This window comes from Sycon ciliatum, chromosome 9, assembly GCF_964019385.1.
Source record: "Sycon ciliatum chromosome 9, ocSycCili1.1, whole genome shotgun sequence".
Taxonomy (NCBI): Eukaryota; Metazoa; Porifera; class Calcarea; order Leucosolenida; family Sycettidae; genus Sycon; species Sycon ciliatum.
Genome location: NC_088651.1, coordinates 19,717,129 through 19,734,996, shown reverse-complemented (window position 1 = coordinate 19,734,996; position 17,868 = coordinate 19,717,129). Strand labels below are relative to the sequence as shown.

The 17,868-nt window shown below is 43.8% G+C and overlaps 1 protein-coding gene across 1 annotated transcript; it reads right to left on the bottom strand.

The window, feature by feature from the left end:
• Positions 1–574: 574 nt before the first annotated feature.
• On the bottom strand, positions 575–16,651 carry LOC135824331 (uncharacterized). Its single transcript, XM_065337064.1, has 5 exons — positions 16,217–16,651; positions 12,018–12,140; positions 8,536–8,548; positions 3,366–3,676; positions 575–991 (listed from the first exon to the last, which is right to left on the bottom strand). The coding sequence occupies exons 1-5, from the start codon at positions 16,502–16,504 to the stop codon at positions 863–865; spliced, it is 864 nt and encodes a 287-aa protein (XP_065193136.1). The 5' UTR covers positions 16,505–16,651; the 3' UTR covers positions 575–862.
• Between the last annotated feature and the right edge of the window lie 1,217 nt (positions 16,652–17,868).

The window sequence follows — 17,868 nt, the reverse complement described above, 5'->3', positions numbered from 1 at the left end:
GCAGAGTGTACATGTATGTGGGGTTTTGCGGACTACCCATCACTTTCTCGTCCGCCCGGTGATACCTGATAAAGGCTGATTAACTCGTATCTTCTGCTACATATACTGTATCAGGGTGAGACAGAACTTTGAAGAAGTTGATTTCGAGCACAAAAATGTATTGCCATGATTTCCACCCTGCCTTTTATTGAAAACACTATCATCAAGACCTCCCAACCCTTTACCATGCAAACCACCAGCACTGATCAGGTAAATTGCATACAATTGTGTCGCCAACATACTATAACTCTGGTTCAATCATGCATTTATGCTCCAATCTCCGAAAGGATTACAAATTGAGCTGAACATTTTCAACCACCAAATTATGCCAATATTTATGTCGGCATAATCCGCCTGTGCCAACCGCCCCCCCCCCCCCCCAACTCGTGCCATGGCATCAGTAAAGTAAATTTACACGTATTCGCTGGCGTATCAGGTGACGTGTTTGCGAACACATCAAGCAAAATTCGTTCGCATCGGGGGCCCACCACTTCGCATATATCCTCATTGTCAAATGCAGACCTCACAATAACAAAAACAATACCTTTTCCACAAATGGGATTATTGGTGACAAATATGAGACAACCACTAAAAATAACCATTATGGCATGCTTGTGTGTCCAGGTTGGTGTGTGATATGCTACCACTTAAGTACGAGACCAAAGTAACTTGCATGATGTACATGTAGATCTGATGTGACACACCGAAAATCTATCACCAAAACCTACTCGTACAAAGTCCAAGAAGCACGCTACATGCATATGGGTGTACGAGTATAAGCAGCAGATATGTATTGCATGAATATCAGTGAGCCAGAAACAGCTTATGCCCGCTCGCCACGGATGCGACGTGCCAGCTGCATGTCCTTGGGCATGATGGTGACACGCTTAGCATGGATGGCACACAAGTTGGTGTCCTCGAATAGGCCGACCAGGTAAGCCTCGCTTGCCTCCTGCATGGCAAAAGGCACAAGAGAAGGACGCAGATCAGAGAGTGCACAAAAATAGGCACAACACACCAGGGCAAATCACAGCCAAAACAATGTACATAAAACCAAACATGTGCTAAATCCAATGCCCTGAAGAGGCTGACGTCCACCACAGATAACGCTTCGAAGTCTAACAGGACTGGGGTGGTAACGGTGGAAAGGAGGCAAGTTCAACTTTGTTGTTTTTTCTGCTAGCCCCTTTTGCTGAGCGATGCCGTATGATGTTGTGCGTGTTCTTTACATCAGATCAATGTTAATATACAATTTGACGCAGAATTCACATGCATGTGGCCATTCAACTTTTTTTTCATTGCATTTCTTACGTACACTACTTGAAATTTCAATCAACTCACATCTACACAATATCCAAGAGGTACACAAAAGGAATAAAAGTTGGGCTGTTTCGTTGTTACTCAGAGAATCATGGCAAAAACCAATCATTCAACACAACCTTTGCGTACCAATGCTTATTCCGTGAATTTGAGCACCATTGCAGGGTAAGGGGCACTGCCTATGTATACACACAATATATTTCAATAATACCCCATTTCTAGGACAGGGCGCCTCCTGCTGTAGAACCCGCTCGTAAACTACATCATACAATAGGGAACTGCATCTCAGCAAGTACCTAAAATGTCCGTTCACTTAACCAGATTTTTTGCCCTCGTAGTTACACCAAATTACATCTATTGAGCACCTACTATATTTGGAGTACTTCTTGTGAACACATAAACCAAGAGGACATAACCACTCCTGACACTGTACTGTGACTGTGATTAGCACTACTAGAACAAGTACTTGAGGTAGTACTCGTTTCTTTGCTACTTTGGACAGAGTTGCGCAGCCCACACACAACTGCTGACACCCACAAGTACGAAAGTAGTACATGTATATCGAGAGGACACCCCCCCCCCTGCCCGCGATGCATAGAACGTGTAGGGCAAAGGCAAAGGACGTGCGTCACGTCAGTGGTACATGACGATGATAATGTACATGATGTCACATGATGTTAGGTACTCTTCACAGCATGTATGGAAGACTATGTGTACGTGTGATTGTACAAAGAGCAGATCTATGCCCAGGAGAGTCAGAGCACTACATACTCTCCAAACTACGGGTACAAGTAAGCGTTCAGGGTTCTGGTCTACGAGTAGTACGGCACTCCACAGATGAAGTGAATAGGGATTGGCATACATGGACAAGAATGGTATTTACTCAATCTGTATACAGAACCGGGTGGACTCATAAGTGTCCTAGTGATAAGGGCAGTATAGACCAAATGAGGCAGAAAATGACGGCGATATTTTGTTAACAACCAGTTTAAACTAGGGAACAGTATCAGGATGGTACTGGTATTATGAAATCACCAAAGCCACGCAAATGACGTTACTATGCAAAAGCTAAGCAAAATACTTGACGATTAGTACAAATCAACGCAATAAATAGAGTAAGCTGCGCACTCAGTACAAACACCATTAGCAAAACTTGTTTTCATGTAAATACAGAAGCTTGTTCCTAAACGTTTTCGTCGCCATCTCATCAGAGGATTACTGGCAAATCAACGATAGCTCTTATCTCAATATATATACGCACAATGCAAGTAATAATTTAGACCCTAACTAGCGCGAGAAAATGAGAGCTGAAAGAAACATTACATCAATAACGATATAAGGTGACAACAGATGCGATAAATTCACCACTAGAAAGTAACCATGCGACCACAAACGAGAACTACTGATCTAAATTCACAAACAATTTCAACGTAAACTCATTCTTTTGCTGCCTACACAAAATCGGCTTGGTGGTAAAAATGTAGACTGACTCCAATACACGCAAATACCTTTGACTACGTGAACGAGACCAAACAGAAAAGCAATCATCAGTATAACTAGAACGACAATCACTATTCTGAACCAGATGGTTAGCAACAGAAGATTCATACTACCTAACACCGCTACGAGAACCAGTACATACTTTGGAATTACGTGACAATGAAACCGACCTGACATTCCTTGCCGCTACTGCCAATACAGACGAAAACGTTTAGGAACAAGCTTCTTTATTTACATGAAAAAAAGTTTTGCTAATGGTGTTTGTACTGAGTGCGCGGCTTACTCTATTTATTGCGTTGATTACATTTTTGTCCCCACGTAAGCTTTTTAATTAGTACTAATAGTAGCGTTAGGTGATGGCCAGTGTCCATAGCGCCATATTACTAGTATATGTATGTAGTCTTGTAGAACCGTGAGTTTCCTCGTGTGCAAATTACAGTATCTTCATTAAATTACAAGAAAGCGAACACAGCTTTGAAACAAAGACTTTAGACTATCAAACTAGCCTGAAGAGCACAAATGCCTGCCGACTGAAAACGAAGGTCAGTCTTGAAGTCCTGAGCGATTTCGCGAACAAGACGCTGGAAGGGCAGCTTGCGTATAAGAAGATCAGTGGATTTCTGGTAACGCCGAATTTCACGAAGAGCGACAGTACCAGGACGGTATCTGTGAGGCTTCTTCACACCACCAGTTGACGGAGCACTCTTACGAGCAGCCTTGGTGGCAAGCTGCTTCCTTGGGGCTTTTCCTCCCGTTGACTTACGGGCAGTTTGCTTTGTTCTAGCCATGATGACACAGAAACACTTTACAGAATTTTCTTTTTAGACCTCTCAACGACTTCAGCAATGAACAACTAAACAAAGTGTACAACACAAAGGGTTATATGTACGTCGAAACGAGCGCGCTACGCTAGTTGGCAAAATTATTTCGGTCACGTGGAAATGATTGATTTTCAAGACCTCTGATTGGTCCAATCTCATCATTTACGCTGGAAGGTTGCTGATTGGCCAAAATGTGTCACCCAAAGTCTCATTTTTCTGATGAAGCTCAGCAACAGAAACAAGCAGGGAGTACTATAATACCGGTACTTTACTATTCCGCTCCAATCGAGAAGTTGCAAAAGATCTACGCATCCCCATGGCATCAGGCATATCTTTCCATTACATCACACACTTCATACGGCGTCATGACCAGCCCATAGCCGGCGCTGGGCCCTGCCACATTATGCGTGTTTATGGAGATAATACATGTAGCTCAGCGAACAATAATCAAGTCACCATGCCTGCCGAAAGATACTTACCCGTGACCAAAAGGCGAACACGTGGCCATCTCACAAGTAATAGTTCCGTTCACTTGAATATGACGTTATCTCGCCTTGGGGAGAGAGTCCTACTGCACTGGTTCTAGGTAGCAGGATGTATTGTCTACGTAACCAGTGCGTGAGCAGCTAGGCACAAGTAAGCACAAATTTTGCTATCCCTTGTGTACACGTATGCATATAATGTGGAATGCCAAGATTATTTTTAGCCAGGTTCGGAAGAAGTCATAGTGTTCATCGTCAAGTTTATGTTTTTCTTTGCTAGAGTAAATATGTTTGCATCTGAAGAGAAATAGTGATACTAAACTTAGTCAGTGTGTTGGTGTTGTCTCCACCTCCTCTGACAACGTTCAAGCCTCCAGTGAATCTCCCGGCAATGATCAAGATCAAGAGGCGGTGTGTTTTTTGGCAGTGATCAGAGTATGGGATAGTTTTCGATAAAATCGTCAGTGAGCTGTCAGGCGGAAGTGTGCTGAATCTCGCCGTAACTGAGCGCAAGATGTTCGAAGATTTGCAATCTGCCATGAGGAAGCGAATGTTTATGACACCAAAGCAGGATACAACGTTTATGCAGACTTTACCCATCTACAGCCACTGTGATCAGTTCAACAACGCAACGTCCCATCTAGTTTGTGAAGGACCCATATTCTTCACTGGCTGTTGCTCGCCATCACTGACCGTGGTTGAAGAATCACTTGGACTCATTCGAAGGTACAAAACGATTTTAGGGCTCGGAGACAGTGTGAAAAGCATTGTACGATTCTTAGATCAATCTGCAGCTACACCTGTTGGGCGTTTAGCCCTAAAAGTCGTCAAATCGAAGACATGTAAAGAACATCCTTTACAGCTTATGTATGTACAATTTGACGGGAACCCTGACACTCTTCCATTGGGCACCATTTTATTACCTTGAAAAGCTTATTACTATTAGACGAAGCTTTGGATGATTGACACGTTTCAATGCCTGCTTTCAAAATAGCTCGTCGTTGTTTTTTGCCTGTTTTCCATTGTTTTGAAAGTAAATTTATTGTCTCCAGGCCGAATATTCATAAATGTTACTTGTACTGCACGAGTCACAGAAAACCACGCGTTTAGATTGTCGTAACTTAAAGTTTCATGCCATATATCAATCTTCAGACAACTTGTACTATGTCCTTTATCACATACTAGCAGCACCCCAGGCCAGCGTTGCCTGGCCGAATGTGGCATGCGGGTGAAGCAAGTACATGAACAGCACACTTGCTCAGCACGTGGTGGTGGCCAGACCGCTGAAGTCTTCATGGTTGGAAGGAGAAGGAGGGACGTCTGTTACGCCTTCGGGAGGCTGGTCAGGGTTGTCCATCACCTGGTGGAGGATGAAGCGGCTCAAAAAATTCATAAACCTACGAACAAAAGTGCGATGCGCTCTTCACTGCAGATCAGATGTAGAGTGCAGTCAGTGCAGATCTTTTGTATCCTTTTGTTGCAGATGTTTCTATTTGCAGAGAACGGTTCACGTGGTCCGCAGCGCTTGTGCGGCTGCTGTGCTACCTATGGCCTAGGGCTAGGCTAGGTGGCTACATGATTCGCGCGCTTCGCGTGCTCAGTGCTTCTGCGCGCGGCTGCTACTGCTACTCGTACTGATCGTGGCTGCTACCACCTACACTGTTCGCACGCTTCGCGTGCTCAGCATGTGGTGGTGGCTACACGATTCGCACGCTTCGCGTGCTCAGTGCTTCTGCGGCCGCTAGCTAGCTACACTGTGCTACACTGTTCGCACGCTTCGCGTGCTCAGGGCAGCACAAAAACACACGTCACAGGTGCCTCTTATTTATAAGGAGCGTGACACACACACACACACACACAGACACACGTCACAGGTGCCTCTCTTTTATAAGTAAAGGTATATTATATTTAGCACTGTTACCCGCAAGTACATGTCTCTCCCCTGAATGTTCGAAACTATTTGAAAATAATCTGTACATGTGAAAATGGGTTACTCATATTGTGTAGCTTTCGTCTACTTGGTTCGCGGCTTTGATGCTATCTGCTTCTAGGCGTAGCAAGAGTGGTTTGTTCGTCTACATTCGTGTTCACGACAAGTGTTGCGGTGCTTTTATTGCTATGGCTAAGCAGCTCGAATCTGCGCACAGCCATTGGCTCTTCCTCTCCAAGCCCCTATTCATGTCTGCACTGCGAGACTAACCTGGCTTTTCACAGTACTCTAAAAAAGCATGCAATGGAACTAGAGAAAAAGACATTTTGTGTAGATTGTTCAGTGTGGTGCATTACCAACATGATAATTACACATAAATATAACCTAAAGTTCAACCCTGCCCAAAAGGCAATCTGGTGCTCCATGCTAAAGGCTCCAGGTACTTACAATAAGACCTGAATCGCTGCCGCTAGTTCGTTGCACTACCCTGCGCAGAACGGGGATTGGGACTACTACTACTACTAGTACTAGTAGTAGTTTGTTTGCAGGTGTCAGCGTTGGGAATGACTGATGCCCGATGGTCCTCAGGATCTGTTCTACTTAGGCATTAGCGACGCTTGCTCATGCTGTCATCTTTTGAAGTTATTTGTGTTCACGACTAGTGTGTCTCCCACGAAACGCTGCGGCTTGTATACCTCGCAATGGCTAGGCGTGTAGGTTGCTAAGATGATAATTATTATATGGTGCTCTTCAAGCACAATCATCGTCAGCGCACTCAAGCTCAACTGACGAGGCTGATGCTCAGGCACACGGTGTAATTGGCATAATAGTGTTAGCGGTGCTCTCTTGCAGGTTTTCCCAGTGGAAACGTCACATTTTACCGAAAAACACTGGCTTACCACTCAAATTGAATCAGTTGCCACTTGAAACACAATAATAATTATACATGTAGCGATTGGACTAGGCGTGGTTTACGATTCGCGGCTTCCTACTCGTTGGCAGACACGGGCGGCCTTTTGAGTGGCGGTGGGGAATCCGTACATACTCAAATGCCCGGCACATACCTTCAAACACGATATTTTTGTAGAAACCAAGTGAAAAACCTTTCACTAGGAATATTTGGACAGTAAGTTATTCATGGGAATCGAAAGGTATTGTTTGCGGCTCGCAAATTTCGCAACCCAGTGCCGTGTTCGCAGATCGAGGACTCTTATAACGTCATGTACTTTCTCTATCAAGTGCGAAGTGTTTCGCCTGCAGCTCTACGCACAAGATCATCCGCTATCGCACATACATAATGTGCGTGCATTTGAAATTCATGATAATCGTTCAAAAGGATTTGATAAGAACAGAGTACTTCTTTTACAGTTATTTTTGTTCTTTACATTAAAAATAATGCCATTTCTTGGAACTGTTGTCAGTGTGTCTCGCCTATATAATTATGCAAGAATACATTAAGAGGGTCTACAAGCACAACACTGAACTAAAACATTCTGCGCAGCACTCCTCTCTGCCTGTTGCATGCACACGAGTCGAGCACAGAGTGCAGAACCGGCAGCAGCGTATGTGCAGTGCATAAAGCTAGCACTAGCAGTGTCAGTGCATGCGGCTCGTCCAGCTACCTCTAGCGCATAGCTATTACTATATTAGCTACCATAGCACTTGACGGATTTTTTGTCGACAATTGTACTGTACTTGACAAGAAGCCAGCTCACAGCCGAGATCAATCCACGCACACAAGTGGCGTTAGGGCTTCCTTGAATGTTCAAGAAACCGCTCGTTTTTTCAGTTTTGACACGTATACATCAACCTTCACGTAAATTGTAATTGGAACTAGAGCCAGTAGAGGGCTCTGATATCATTCCATGGAGAAAGGCTACGATCTCAGCATGAGTGCTAGTGAGTTCAATGCTGAAGACACGCAGCCCAAGGCTGCACTCATGGATTTTTCAGAAGAACTGCCCATTATTTTACTGCCCATTGCCCATTGCCCAACTGCCCATTATTTTAACTGCCCATTATTACCCAAGCTAAATGCGCCGGTCCTGCGAACCCTGACCTACGACGGGATCCACGCAATTGATCCCACGCTGTGGAGTGCGTGCAACCAGTTTGAGCAGCGTAACAGACATAAGCACGATTCATGCCCTTCTACATGTATATAAGTGCTTGCTGTTCAAAAATCAAGCTCATTTTTATCAGGTTCAGAAGAGAGCAGAGTGTTGATCTTGTGGTTAATGTTGTTCTGTTTGTAAGGATGGCAGCGCCTGAAGAGAAACAGTTGTTTGATGTTGCTGTAAGTCAGTGTTTGCATGTTGTCTCCACTTCTTCTGATAACGCTGCCCAAGCATCCAGTGACTCTCCTGACAAGCCAAGACAGTGTTTGGATGTTGTCTCCACTCCTTCTGATAACGCTGCCGAAAGCTCCGGTGACTCTACTAACCAGCCCGACAAGCCTGTAAGGTGTATATTGGCAAATGTAAGAGACAAGTTTAAGATAATTTTTGACCAAATCGTTGCCGATTTGTCAGACAGGAGCTTAATAAATGTAGCCATGACCGAGCGCGAGATGTACTACGTTCTGCAGCCTGTTTTGGAAAGAAAGCGGCTAACGCGGGTGTTTCTGACTCCAAGGCAGGGTAAAAAGCTTACACAGACTTTACCCATCTACAGCCAGCATGAGCAGTTCAGAAAAGCAACGTCCCATCTAGAGCGTGAAGGGCAAATTTGCTTCACTGGCTGTTGCTCGCCATCGCTTACCATGGATGAAAAATCACTTGGACTCATTCAACGGTACAGATCAACTTTACGGCTCGGGGACAGAGTGAAATGCATAGTAAAATTGCAAGATTCATATGTTGACTGTTTACATCTCAAAGTCGTCAAATCGACGACATGTAAAGAACATCCGTTACAGCTTATTGATGCACCATTGCACACAACTGTGTCACGGGCAGGAAGCCGTTTTGGATAATTGACACGCTCCTATTGCTGTTTTCAACATAACTCCTCTGTACTATTTAAAATTATGTTGTGTGATCAGTTTCTTTCTGCAGTAGTCATATCACTCTTTGCGTCAAGTTTTTGTGTTTCATCTCCATATATTTTATATTCCACTTCGGCGGAATGAGATGGTGGCTGAAAATCTTTAGTATAATTCCATGTAAACTTCCTCCCATGCTGAGATAAGCGTTTTGTTGGCAGCATTTTCACCATTTTCAGAGTTCTCAAAATGTTTCTCTTCATCGTGGTCCTTCTCTTTTCGTTGTAGTTTCCCAATCTTCCTCCCCTTTATTTTCACTTCTGGATAGGTCCTGAACGCTACGGTTTTTTCAGCTATCTGAGGGGGATATTCTAACCGGTTTTTCCTCAGGGATGTGCCTCCGCCGGGGTCCTGCGGTGTTTCCCGCCAGCTTCGGGCTGGTTAATTAACCGGTGGCCCCATTTTACACAGTGATTCACTTTTTGCATCATGTTGGTCTGGTACATACGTGTACATGTATATGTGTGAGGTGGCATGCCCCTTTTTCTTGCTCATGTATACACTACGCTAAGCTCTTCTATCTTGCACCTTGATTTAACAAATACCACACTACTATTGTGATCTGTATCTTTCTGTTGTGTGTGGGTGTGGTGGCGGTGTACGCAGAGGCCAGGTAGCTGGCCAAAACCTAACCTATGCGCTTCTTTTCCCATTTACATGTCGCCTTGGCTTCAATGTGTTGTGACCAGACATGTTTATATCTTCTTCTTTCAAGTAGAACCGTGCTGACAGCAACTGTTGCAATGTTTTTATTGCTTTGGATAAGTAGTTGAGTCTTCGTTCAGTTATTTCCTCTTTCTCTGTAGACCACATACATGCCAGCATTACTTGACTAACCTTGAACTGGGAAATTGCGTAACGGAACTAGAAAAAATGCCTTTGTGAGGAGAGTGTTCAGTGATTTGCGGTACGATATGTTCATACATACAACACAAAGTTCAGCTATGTCCATAACGCGTGAGGCAATCAAGTGAACGATGCCTAAGGGCATGACTATTTAAAAGATCAGGCCTGAATGAACTATAATTGAGGGACAACAAGTCAAATCCATTGATTGTTCTTGATCACACTAGTTTTCCAAACTGTAACAGACATCTATATTGGCAACGACTTCGGTGTGTATCCTATGAGGAAGTGGTTGCCCCCACACTTTAGTTATTGCTTTTCCTGTGAACTGACTTGACCCTTGACTGCCTCACGACCGCCACCCAGAGCCACCCACAAGTTTCTTCTATTCTAGAACCAGTAAGAAAGTTTCATGGTCAAGACATGTTTATGTCATATCGGCGAGAACAGCGTGACGTCCAGCGTAGGAGCAACGAAATTCATTCCATAAATAGCGATTTGAATTTTACTCTCTATTTAATTCACCTCAATGGTTTCATTATCCTGGGCCTGTTGGCAAAAATCAAGACGAAGCTTTTTATTATTTTAATCATGGTAGCTGCCAAATCAATAAGGACGGAACCGGTGGTGCATCTTTGAAGTCCTCTTGAAAGTACCTCACCATGACTCGGAATGGCACAGGAACTCGATCTCACATTCGTTTTCCGTTTCTGGCTCCAGTTCAGCCGATTCTCACGATGAAAATGACCAGCTAACCTGGGATTCACGTGCTTCCGCTGGTGTTCATTTCGCATGCGATGTGCCAAAGGGAAATACCCTGGCACGCAACATTAAACTATGAACGAAAAACAATCACGTTGGCGCAGTGCCGTGAATTCCGTGTTCACTCCGTCGCCGCTCGCTCAATCCGTCTCCTATAGTGAAGAAATTTATATTAATAGACCGGAGCTCAATACCTTTCCCATATGTATGGAGTATCGCTATAGACTTATTTCTGATGGACTTAGGAACGTTTGTACACAGTAACAGGACCAGGACCAGGACCAGTGACTGATCTGTGCACCGCCATGTACTCCGCCAATCTCACGAGGTCTATAGACGTCTATGTACTGTACTGTGTACACTGACATGATACTGACTTGTTTTGTATGTTGTTGAAACTCATGTTGTCGGTTGATAGCATTTCTTATAGAATTACAAGTCATGTGAAGTGTTGCATGCCTTAGAAGAATAATCAAAATTTGGTATGTTGAAGATTGTCAGCTTTTAGTGTTGTAATTTGTCGAGTTTGAAGCTTAATAATTAGGTTTACCGCAATCCAGCAGACCACTGGCAGGTAAATGCATACAAGCAACATGAACCTGAATACAGGCACTGTCCTAGACCGCTCCCTACCCCCCCCCCCCCCCAACGCACGCCATGAGATTAGGAAAGTAAGGTTACAGGGATTCGCGGCCGCATCACCTGACGTGTCTAGGAACACATCAAGCTATTTACATTCGCATCGGTGGCCCACCACTTCGCATAATTATATCCTCATCGACAAATGCAGACCTCACAAGTGAGTCCGAGGCAGGAGAGAAGGGAAAAGGCACAATTGATTGGCACAATCATTCACACTTCACAGATATTTCCATCAGTTATCACAAATGCAGACAATACTGTGGGCTCCGTTCTTGGGTGCCTGACAGAGTTTGGCACGCACGGTTTTTGTCCTGTAAGCATACAACAATGACGTCCCTCACCACAATAACACACACACAATACCTTTTCTACAAATGGGATTAATGGTGACAAATATGAGACAACCACTAAAAATAACCATCATGGCATGCTGGTGTGTCCAGGTTGGTGCTACCACTCAAGTACGAGACCAAAGCAACGAAACTTATTTGCATGATGTACAATTACATGTAGATGTGACACACCGAAAATATTATAAAATCACTAGACCCTACTCGTACAAAGTCCACGGGTATACAGTAAGCAGCAGATATTTATTGCATGAATATCAGTAAGCCAGAAGCAGCTTAAACCCGCTCGCCACGGATGCGACGTGCCAGCTGGATGTCCTTGGGCATGATGGTGACCCGCTTAGCATGAATGGCACACAAGTTGGTGTCCTCGAGGATTGCGACCAGGTAGGCCTCGCATGCCTCCTGCATTGCAAAAAGGCACAAGAGAAGGATGCAGATTAGAGAGTGCACAGAAAAGGCCCAACACACCAGGGCAAATCACAGCAAAGGAAAACTGAAGAAAAAACCCAAATATGACTGTGTCAAATCCTATGACCTTAATAAGACGATCTCCGCCACAGATTACGCTTAGAAGTCTAACATGACTGGGATGGTAACGGTGCAAAGTAAGTAAATTCAACGTTGTCTGAGATTTTTACGTTTCCTTTCATGCTAAGTGATGCTGTATGGTTTTGTACGAGTTCTGGCCATCAGGTTCCTGTGTTTTTTCATGCCGTGCTCACATGGATGCGACCGTTCAACATTTTCGTTTTTCCGTTGCATTTCTTTCGTACACTACCTGAAATTTCTATCAATCCACATGTACACAATACAGGAGGTACAAAAAAAGAATTAAATTAGGAGTGTTTCGTTGTGACTCAGAGTTTGATGGCTAAAACCAATCATGAGACAACACTTTTGTGTGACTATTGCGTACTACGCTCCGCCATTTCCGGGGATTTGAGCACTATTGCAGATTTCACCTTTTTGGGGTCAAAATTCGTAGTATCCCAAATGATGTGCACAAGGTTTTGATACCAATTTACATAAAGCTTGCCAGCAAAAAATTGCTGGACCGCTGCCTGACCGGTGCCACACAGGTGCCACGCAAAATGCCAATGAGAGCTTTAACGCTATGATCTGGGGCATGTGTGCGAAGGAGAAGTTGCGGGAGATGACACACTACGTCTTGCTGCTGGACTGGCAGTGTGCATTTTCAACACGGGAGCCAAGGCACTAGCCCAGATTCTTCAGACTGCAGGATGCCCCGTTGTTGAATACACCGTGGAGGCACTCAAACTGGAGGATAATACCCGTATAGCCAGTTCGATACGCAAGGCTTCTGGAGAAGAGGAAGAATCGTAGGAGGAAGAGGAAAGGGTTGAAGGAGGCTACTATAGAGGAGGAAGGTGTCACTTTTTTCTTTTTTATTACTAAGGCCACAGCCAAACCGGATCCTTCCGACCAAGTCATTTAGTTTGTGCATATGTCAGTTATAGTAGTACGCAATGCTGCTTTTCTAATTCTCATTATGATTTGCATGCAATGTACTACCCGAAGTACTGAATTTACTTCTTCTGTACTCTATATTCTAATGTATCGTCTACCTCTTCTCCCTTACGAACATACTTTCTCATTTTCCATACTTACTTAGGAGACTCCCTTCGATAGGCATCTATTTGCCTCTGGAGGGTCCGTGAAATAAAATCAATCAATCAATCAATCATTGGGTGTCAAGCTACTGTTTGCTTATGAAGCAGAGCAGTTTGTGTGTTTTGAGTGTCATTTTCCTCCCATTTTCAGGATATTGTGCCTATATTTTCTCTTGTGCTTCATATTTTGTATGGAATGTAATGGTTTTCCGAATCCGGTGGACACCAGGCAGTACGTTTGCCTAACATCAACATGTTGGAGTGATCTACAGTGACAATTCATGCCTGTGGAATCTGATAATGTTGCGGTGATACGGCATTTCCTCTGTGCGTACTCACAAGCCAGCTATTTTGCTTTTGCCACACTAAAGAACACCCAGGTGCAATCCATTTACATGCTGTGACTCCAGCTAAGACTTCTCTTCATTCCTTGTACTGATAGCATTCTTGAACATTTGCGCGGAAATTTGCGTGCGCAAAATTTTACGACAGGCCTATTTGAACAAGCTGTAACATGTTTTAGAGCGATCTTATGATATTGTATCAAGTGTTCACTACAGTAGAAGGAGTGTGGTATAAGAAGTGTGTGTTCCAAATTTAAAGGCGATCCTATATCCCTACCCTATACTACAACCGATAGTTTGTGAATAGATGCGACAATGGCCGGCAAAGGTGTAGTCCCCCCACTGCCTCTGTGTACACAATACTCCCTCATTCTTTTGGGCAGGCCGCCCTCTGTTGCAGAACATGCTCGTTAACTACATTATCGAATAGGGAACTTTTTCTCAGTGAGTAAAATAACATTCCCGTTCCCTTAACCTGGACTTTTGCTCTCATAGTCATACCAAAGATTTGAGCATATACAGTATTTTGAGTACTTCTTGTGAACAATTAAACAAAGAGTACACAACCACTCCTGATACTGTACTGTGACTTTGATTAGCAGTGCTAGTACAAGTTCTTGAGGTAGTACTCGTTTCTTCGCGACTTTGGACAGAGTTGCGCACCCCAAACACAACTGCTGACACCACGATTTCATAACCCCCAAGAGTGTGCAACTCCTGCTCAGTCCCTGTATGGGAGCCCGCTCGGCGGAATTCCTTCATTGCGTCATTTGTGGTGCAGTGCGATGAGTCACGCCGATGAATTCTTCTAAACTTAACAGTCAAACAAGGATGCTTCTACAGGGTAAACTGCCTAAACTGCGATTCTAGTCTGAGCCTCAAGAAGCAAAAGTGAAACGAAGCACCAGATCCTAAAGACAAAGCTATTTTTTTTCGATGCAATGGTGACTCTTCTTCGCCTTCTTCTTCCACCAGTGCAGTCAATCTCTTCAAGAACAATTTAGTCCCCAGGCCATTGGCATATTTCCGGTGCTTTCCTCGCAGATGATTTCAAATGGTTGAGGAACTTGAGAATACGTCGAAGCAGCATTTTTCGGCCGAGTTGCACAGCTATCAGATTGATTGTCTTCAAAGGCAATGCAAAATTATTAACAGCGTCCTCGCTTCTTCCTCTCGTGTTGTCCATGGATTCTTGGAGAAAGATTTTTTTTAGGAAGCACGACTTGTACGTCCGAAATGTCTTAAAAAAGGTTAGAAAAGTCGAGGCTACAGCCTTGAGTTAGCAGCGGTTCAGGGTATAGTTTCCAGAAATCGCAAAGAACCCAAATTTACCTCGGGTGACAATCTGCGCATGACGAAATATAAGAAGTTCGCCGAGCGCTGGGTCTATGCCCGTTGCACAATCTTGGGGGTTATGAGCTCTTGCTGACACCCACAAGTACGAAAGTAGTATATCGAGAGGACACCTCTCCCCCTCCCTTCCCCCCCCCCAATAAAATTTCCGCAAATGACGTTACTATGCAAAAGCTAAGCAAAAGACTTTACCATTAAAAAGGACACACTTCAGGCTCATTACAAACATCTTGAAAGTTTTTGTCTTCACAAGTATACTTTCAAGCCTTCTCATCAGGTGAAATACAGGCAAGGGAAAAGGAACAGGAACAGTGGATTAAATACAGTAAGAAGGTGGTAAAACAGCGCAAAAAAGAGAGAAAGAAGATAGCTAAAGAAAACAGCGAAAATTGCAATAATGACGCAAAGGTGCAAATGCGAGAAAACTCATTAAGCGCGACATGTAGTGCGACAACAAGAGACAACCACTGGACATACATGTAACTAACGAGGTTTTGACGACCTACCTAACAGCCTAAGTGTTAATTTGATTTGTTTCTGCTTGCAAAGGTTGGGTTTCCTTGTGTGGATGTATACAGCTTCCAAAACATTCAGCCTTTGCAAGCAGAAACAAATCAAATTAACACTTAGGCTGTTAGGTAGGTCGTCAAAACCTCGTTCGTTACATGTATGTCCAGTGGTTGTCTCTTGTTGTCGCACTACGTGTCGCGCTTATTGAGTTTTCTCGCATTTGCACCTTTGTGTCATTATTGCAATTTTCGCTGTTTTCTTTAGCTATCTTCTTTCTTTCTTTTTTTGCGCTGTTTTACCACCTTTTTACTGTATTTAATCCACTGTTCCTGTTCCTTTTCCCTTGCCTGTATTTCACCTGATGAGAAGGCTTGAAAGTATACTTGTGAAGACAAAAACTTTCAAGATGTTTGTAATGAGCCTGAAGTGTGTTCTTTTATGAGTATTATCGCATTTTTGTCTCAGAGGAAACACTTTACCGTTAGTAGCGTTAGGCGATGGCCAGTGTCCATAGCGCTATATTACTAGTATATGTATGTAGTCTTGTAGAGCCGTGAGTTTCCTCATGTTCAAATGACAGCAGCTTCGTCAAATTATAAGAAAGCGAACACAGCCTACGAAACAAAGACTTTAGACTTACCTGAAGAGCACCAATGGCCGCCGACTGAAAACGAAGGTCACTCTTAAAGTCCTGAGCGATTTCACGAACAAGATTCTGGAAGGGCCGCTTGGGGATAAGAAGCTCAGTGGATTTCTGGTAACGACGAATTTCTCGAAGAGCGACAGTACCAGGACGGTATCTGTGAGGCCTCTTCAATTCAGGAGGTGAGGGAGCACTCTTACGAGCAGCCAAGGTGGCAAGCCCAAGCTGCTTCATTGGAGCTTTTCCTCCAGTTGACTTTCGGGCAGTTTGCTTTGTTCTAGCCATGCTGACACAGAAACACTTTACAGAATTTGCTTTTTAGACCTCTCAACGACTTCGGCAATGAACAACTAAATAAATTCCACAACACAAACGAGATACTTGTACAGTCAGTGTGGCCTATAAGGTTGGCGGCTATAGTGCTAATATTATACCGGCTGGAGTGATCAATTTCTCAAATTCATTTTCATCTGTCATAACTAAGTGCACACAGTTATCGCGTGTATTAATAATCCTCTATAGTTATAAATCGCCTATAGTGATGAAATTCATATTTCAAAAGAACTTTATTACATTATTTTTGCATCGGCTTTAGTGATTGATGTACACATGTAAAATCCAGTGGTGTCAGAGGAGAACAGGGTGTTACTCTCTTCGTGAAGAACTTACTTGTCCAGTGCAGTTTGGTGCGTTCTGCTTGTACAAGTTGCGAAATATGCCTCCATCGTGAGGAAATGCTGATGTTGTGTGTCAGGAACTGTAGCCAGCTATGCAGTGCGTACATGTATGCGCACAGACAACTGAGTCAATTGACACCCCGCTCGCATATATTGCATGCACTATCGGTCATAGTAATAAATATATCGCTTCTAGTGATAAAATGCTCGAAAGCAAACACCAGCGCTATAGGCGATACTGACTGTACGTCGAAACTTGACCGCTATATCTGGCAAAATCATTTCGCTCACTGGAAAATGATTGATTTTCAAGACCTCTGATTGGTCAAATCTCACCATTTCCGCTGGTAGGTTGCTAGGCCCCGGCGGATAATGCTAGCATTACATCTAGCATATTTAGCACTTTCTGGAAACTAGCATTGCACGAGCATAACCAGCAGATTTTGCAGAAAACTAGCATATACTTTCGAAAACTAGCATATTCTTGCAAAATATGGGATTTTCGTGTGAATTCACAACTCCCTAGCCCTCGCGAGCGCACGAGGCGGGCGCGCAGCCTTGATCATGCATGATGATGATAATGTGGCGGCAGTGCGGACTGCAGTGCAAGTGGTGTACTCTGCAGCCTAGATCCTCTACGGCTCTACATGTACAATGTACATGCTTTGTAGCTAGAAGAAGTGAGAGGTTCCGCACATCATAACACGCTCTTTTCTCACTCTAGTGAGACAGTACCGGTAAGGTGGTAAGTAACAAAGTAACTAAACTTAGTTCAAGTCTAGAATCTGGTGTCACGCAAATCTCGCCTGGCGCCTAACTACAGGTTTATGCGCATAGTGTCAGTGACGTACAATGGCCATCTTCCACCACAAGTACTCCAGTCATGTAGTAGCTAGTGAACCAGTTACCATGGTTACCTAATGTCATTGTTACTTCCAGTTCCAGTACTCGTGCAAGACTATTGCAATTTTG

Coding starts and splice junctions, on each gene's coding strand:
- LOC135824331 (XM_065337064.1), bottom strand. CDS start 16,504: ATGGCTAGAACAAAGCAAACTGCCCGAAAGTCAACTGGAGGAAAAGCT. Junction 12,141..16,216: donor CGGCCATTGGTGCTCTTCAG/GTAAGTCTAAAG, acceptor TTTGCAATGCAG/GAGGCATGCGAGGCCTACCT. Junction 992..3,365: donor CAGGCATTTGTGCTCTTCAG/GCTAGTTTGATA, acceptor TTTGCCATGCAG/GAGGCAAGCGAGGCTTACCT.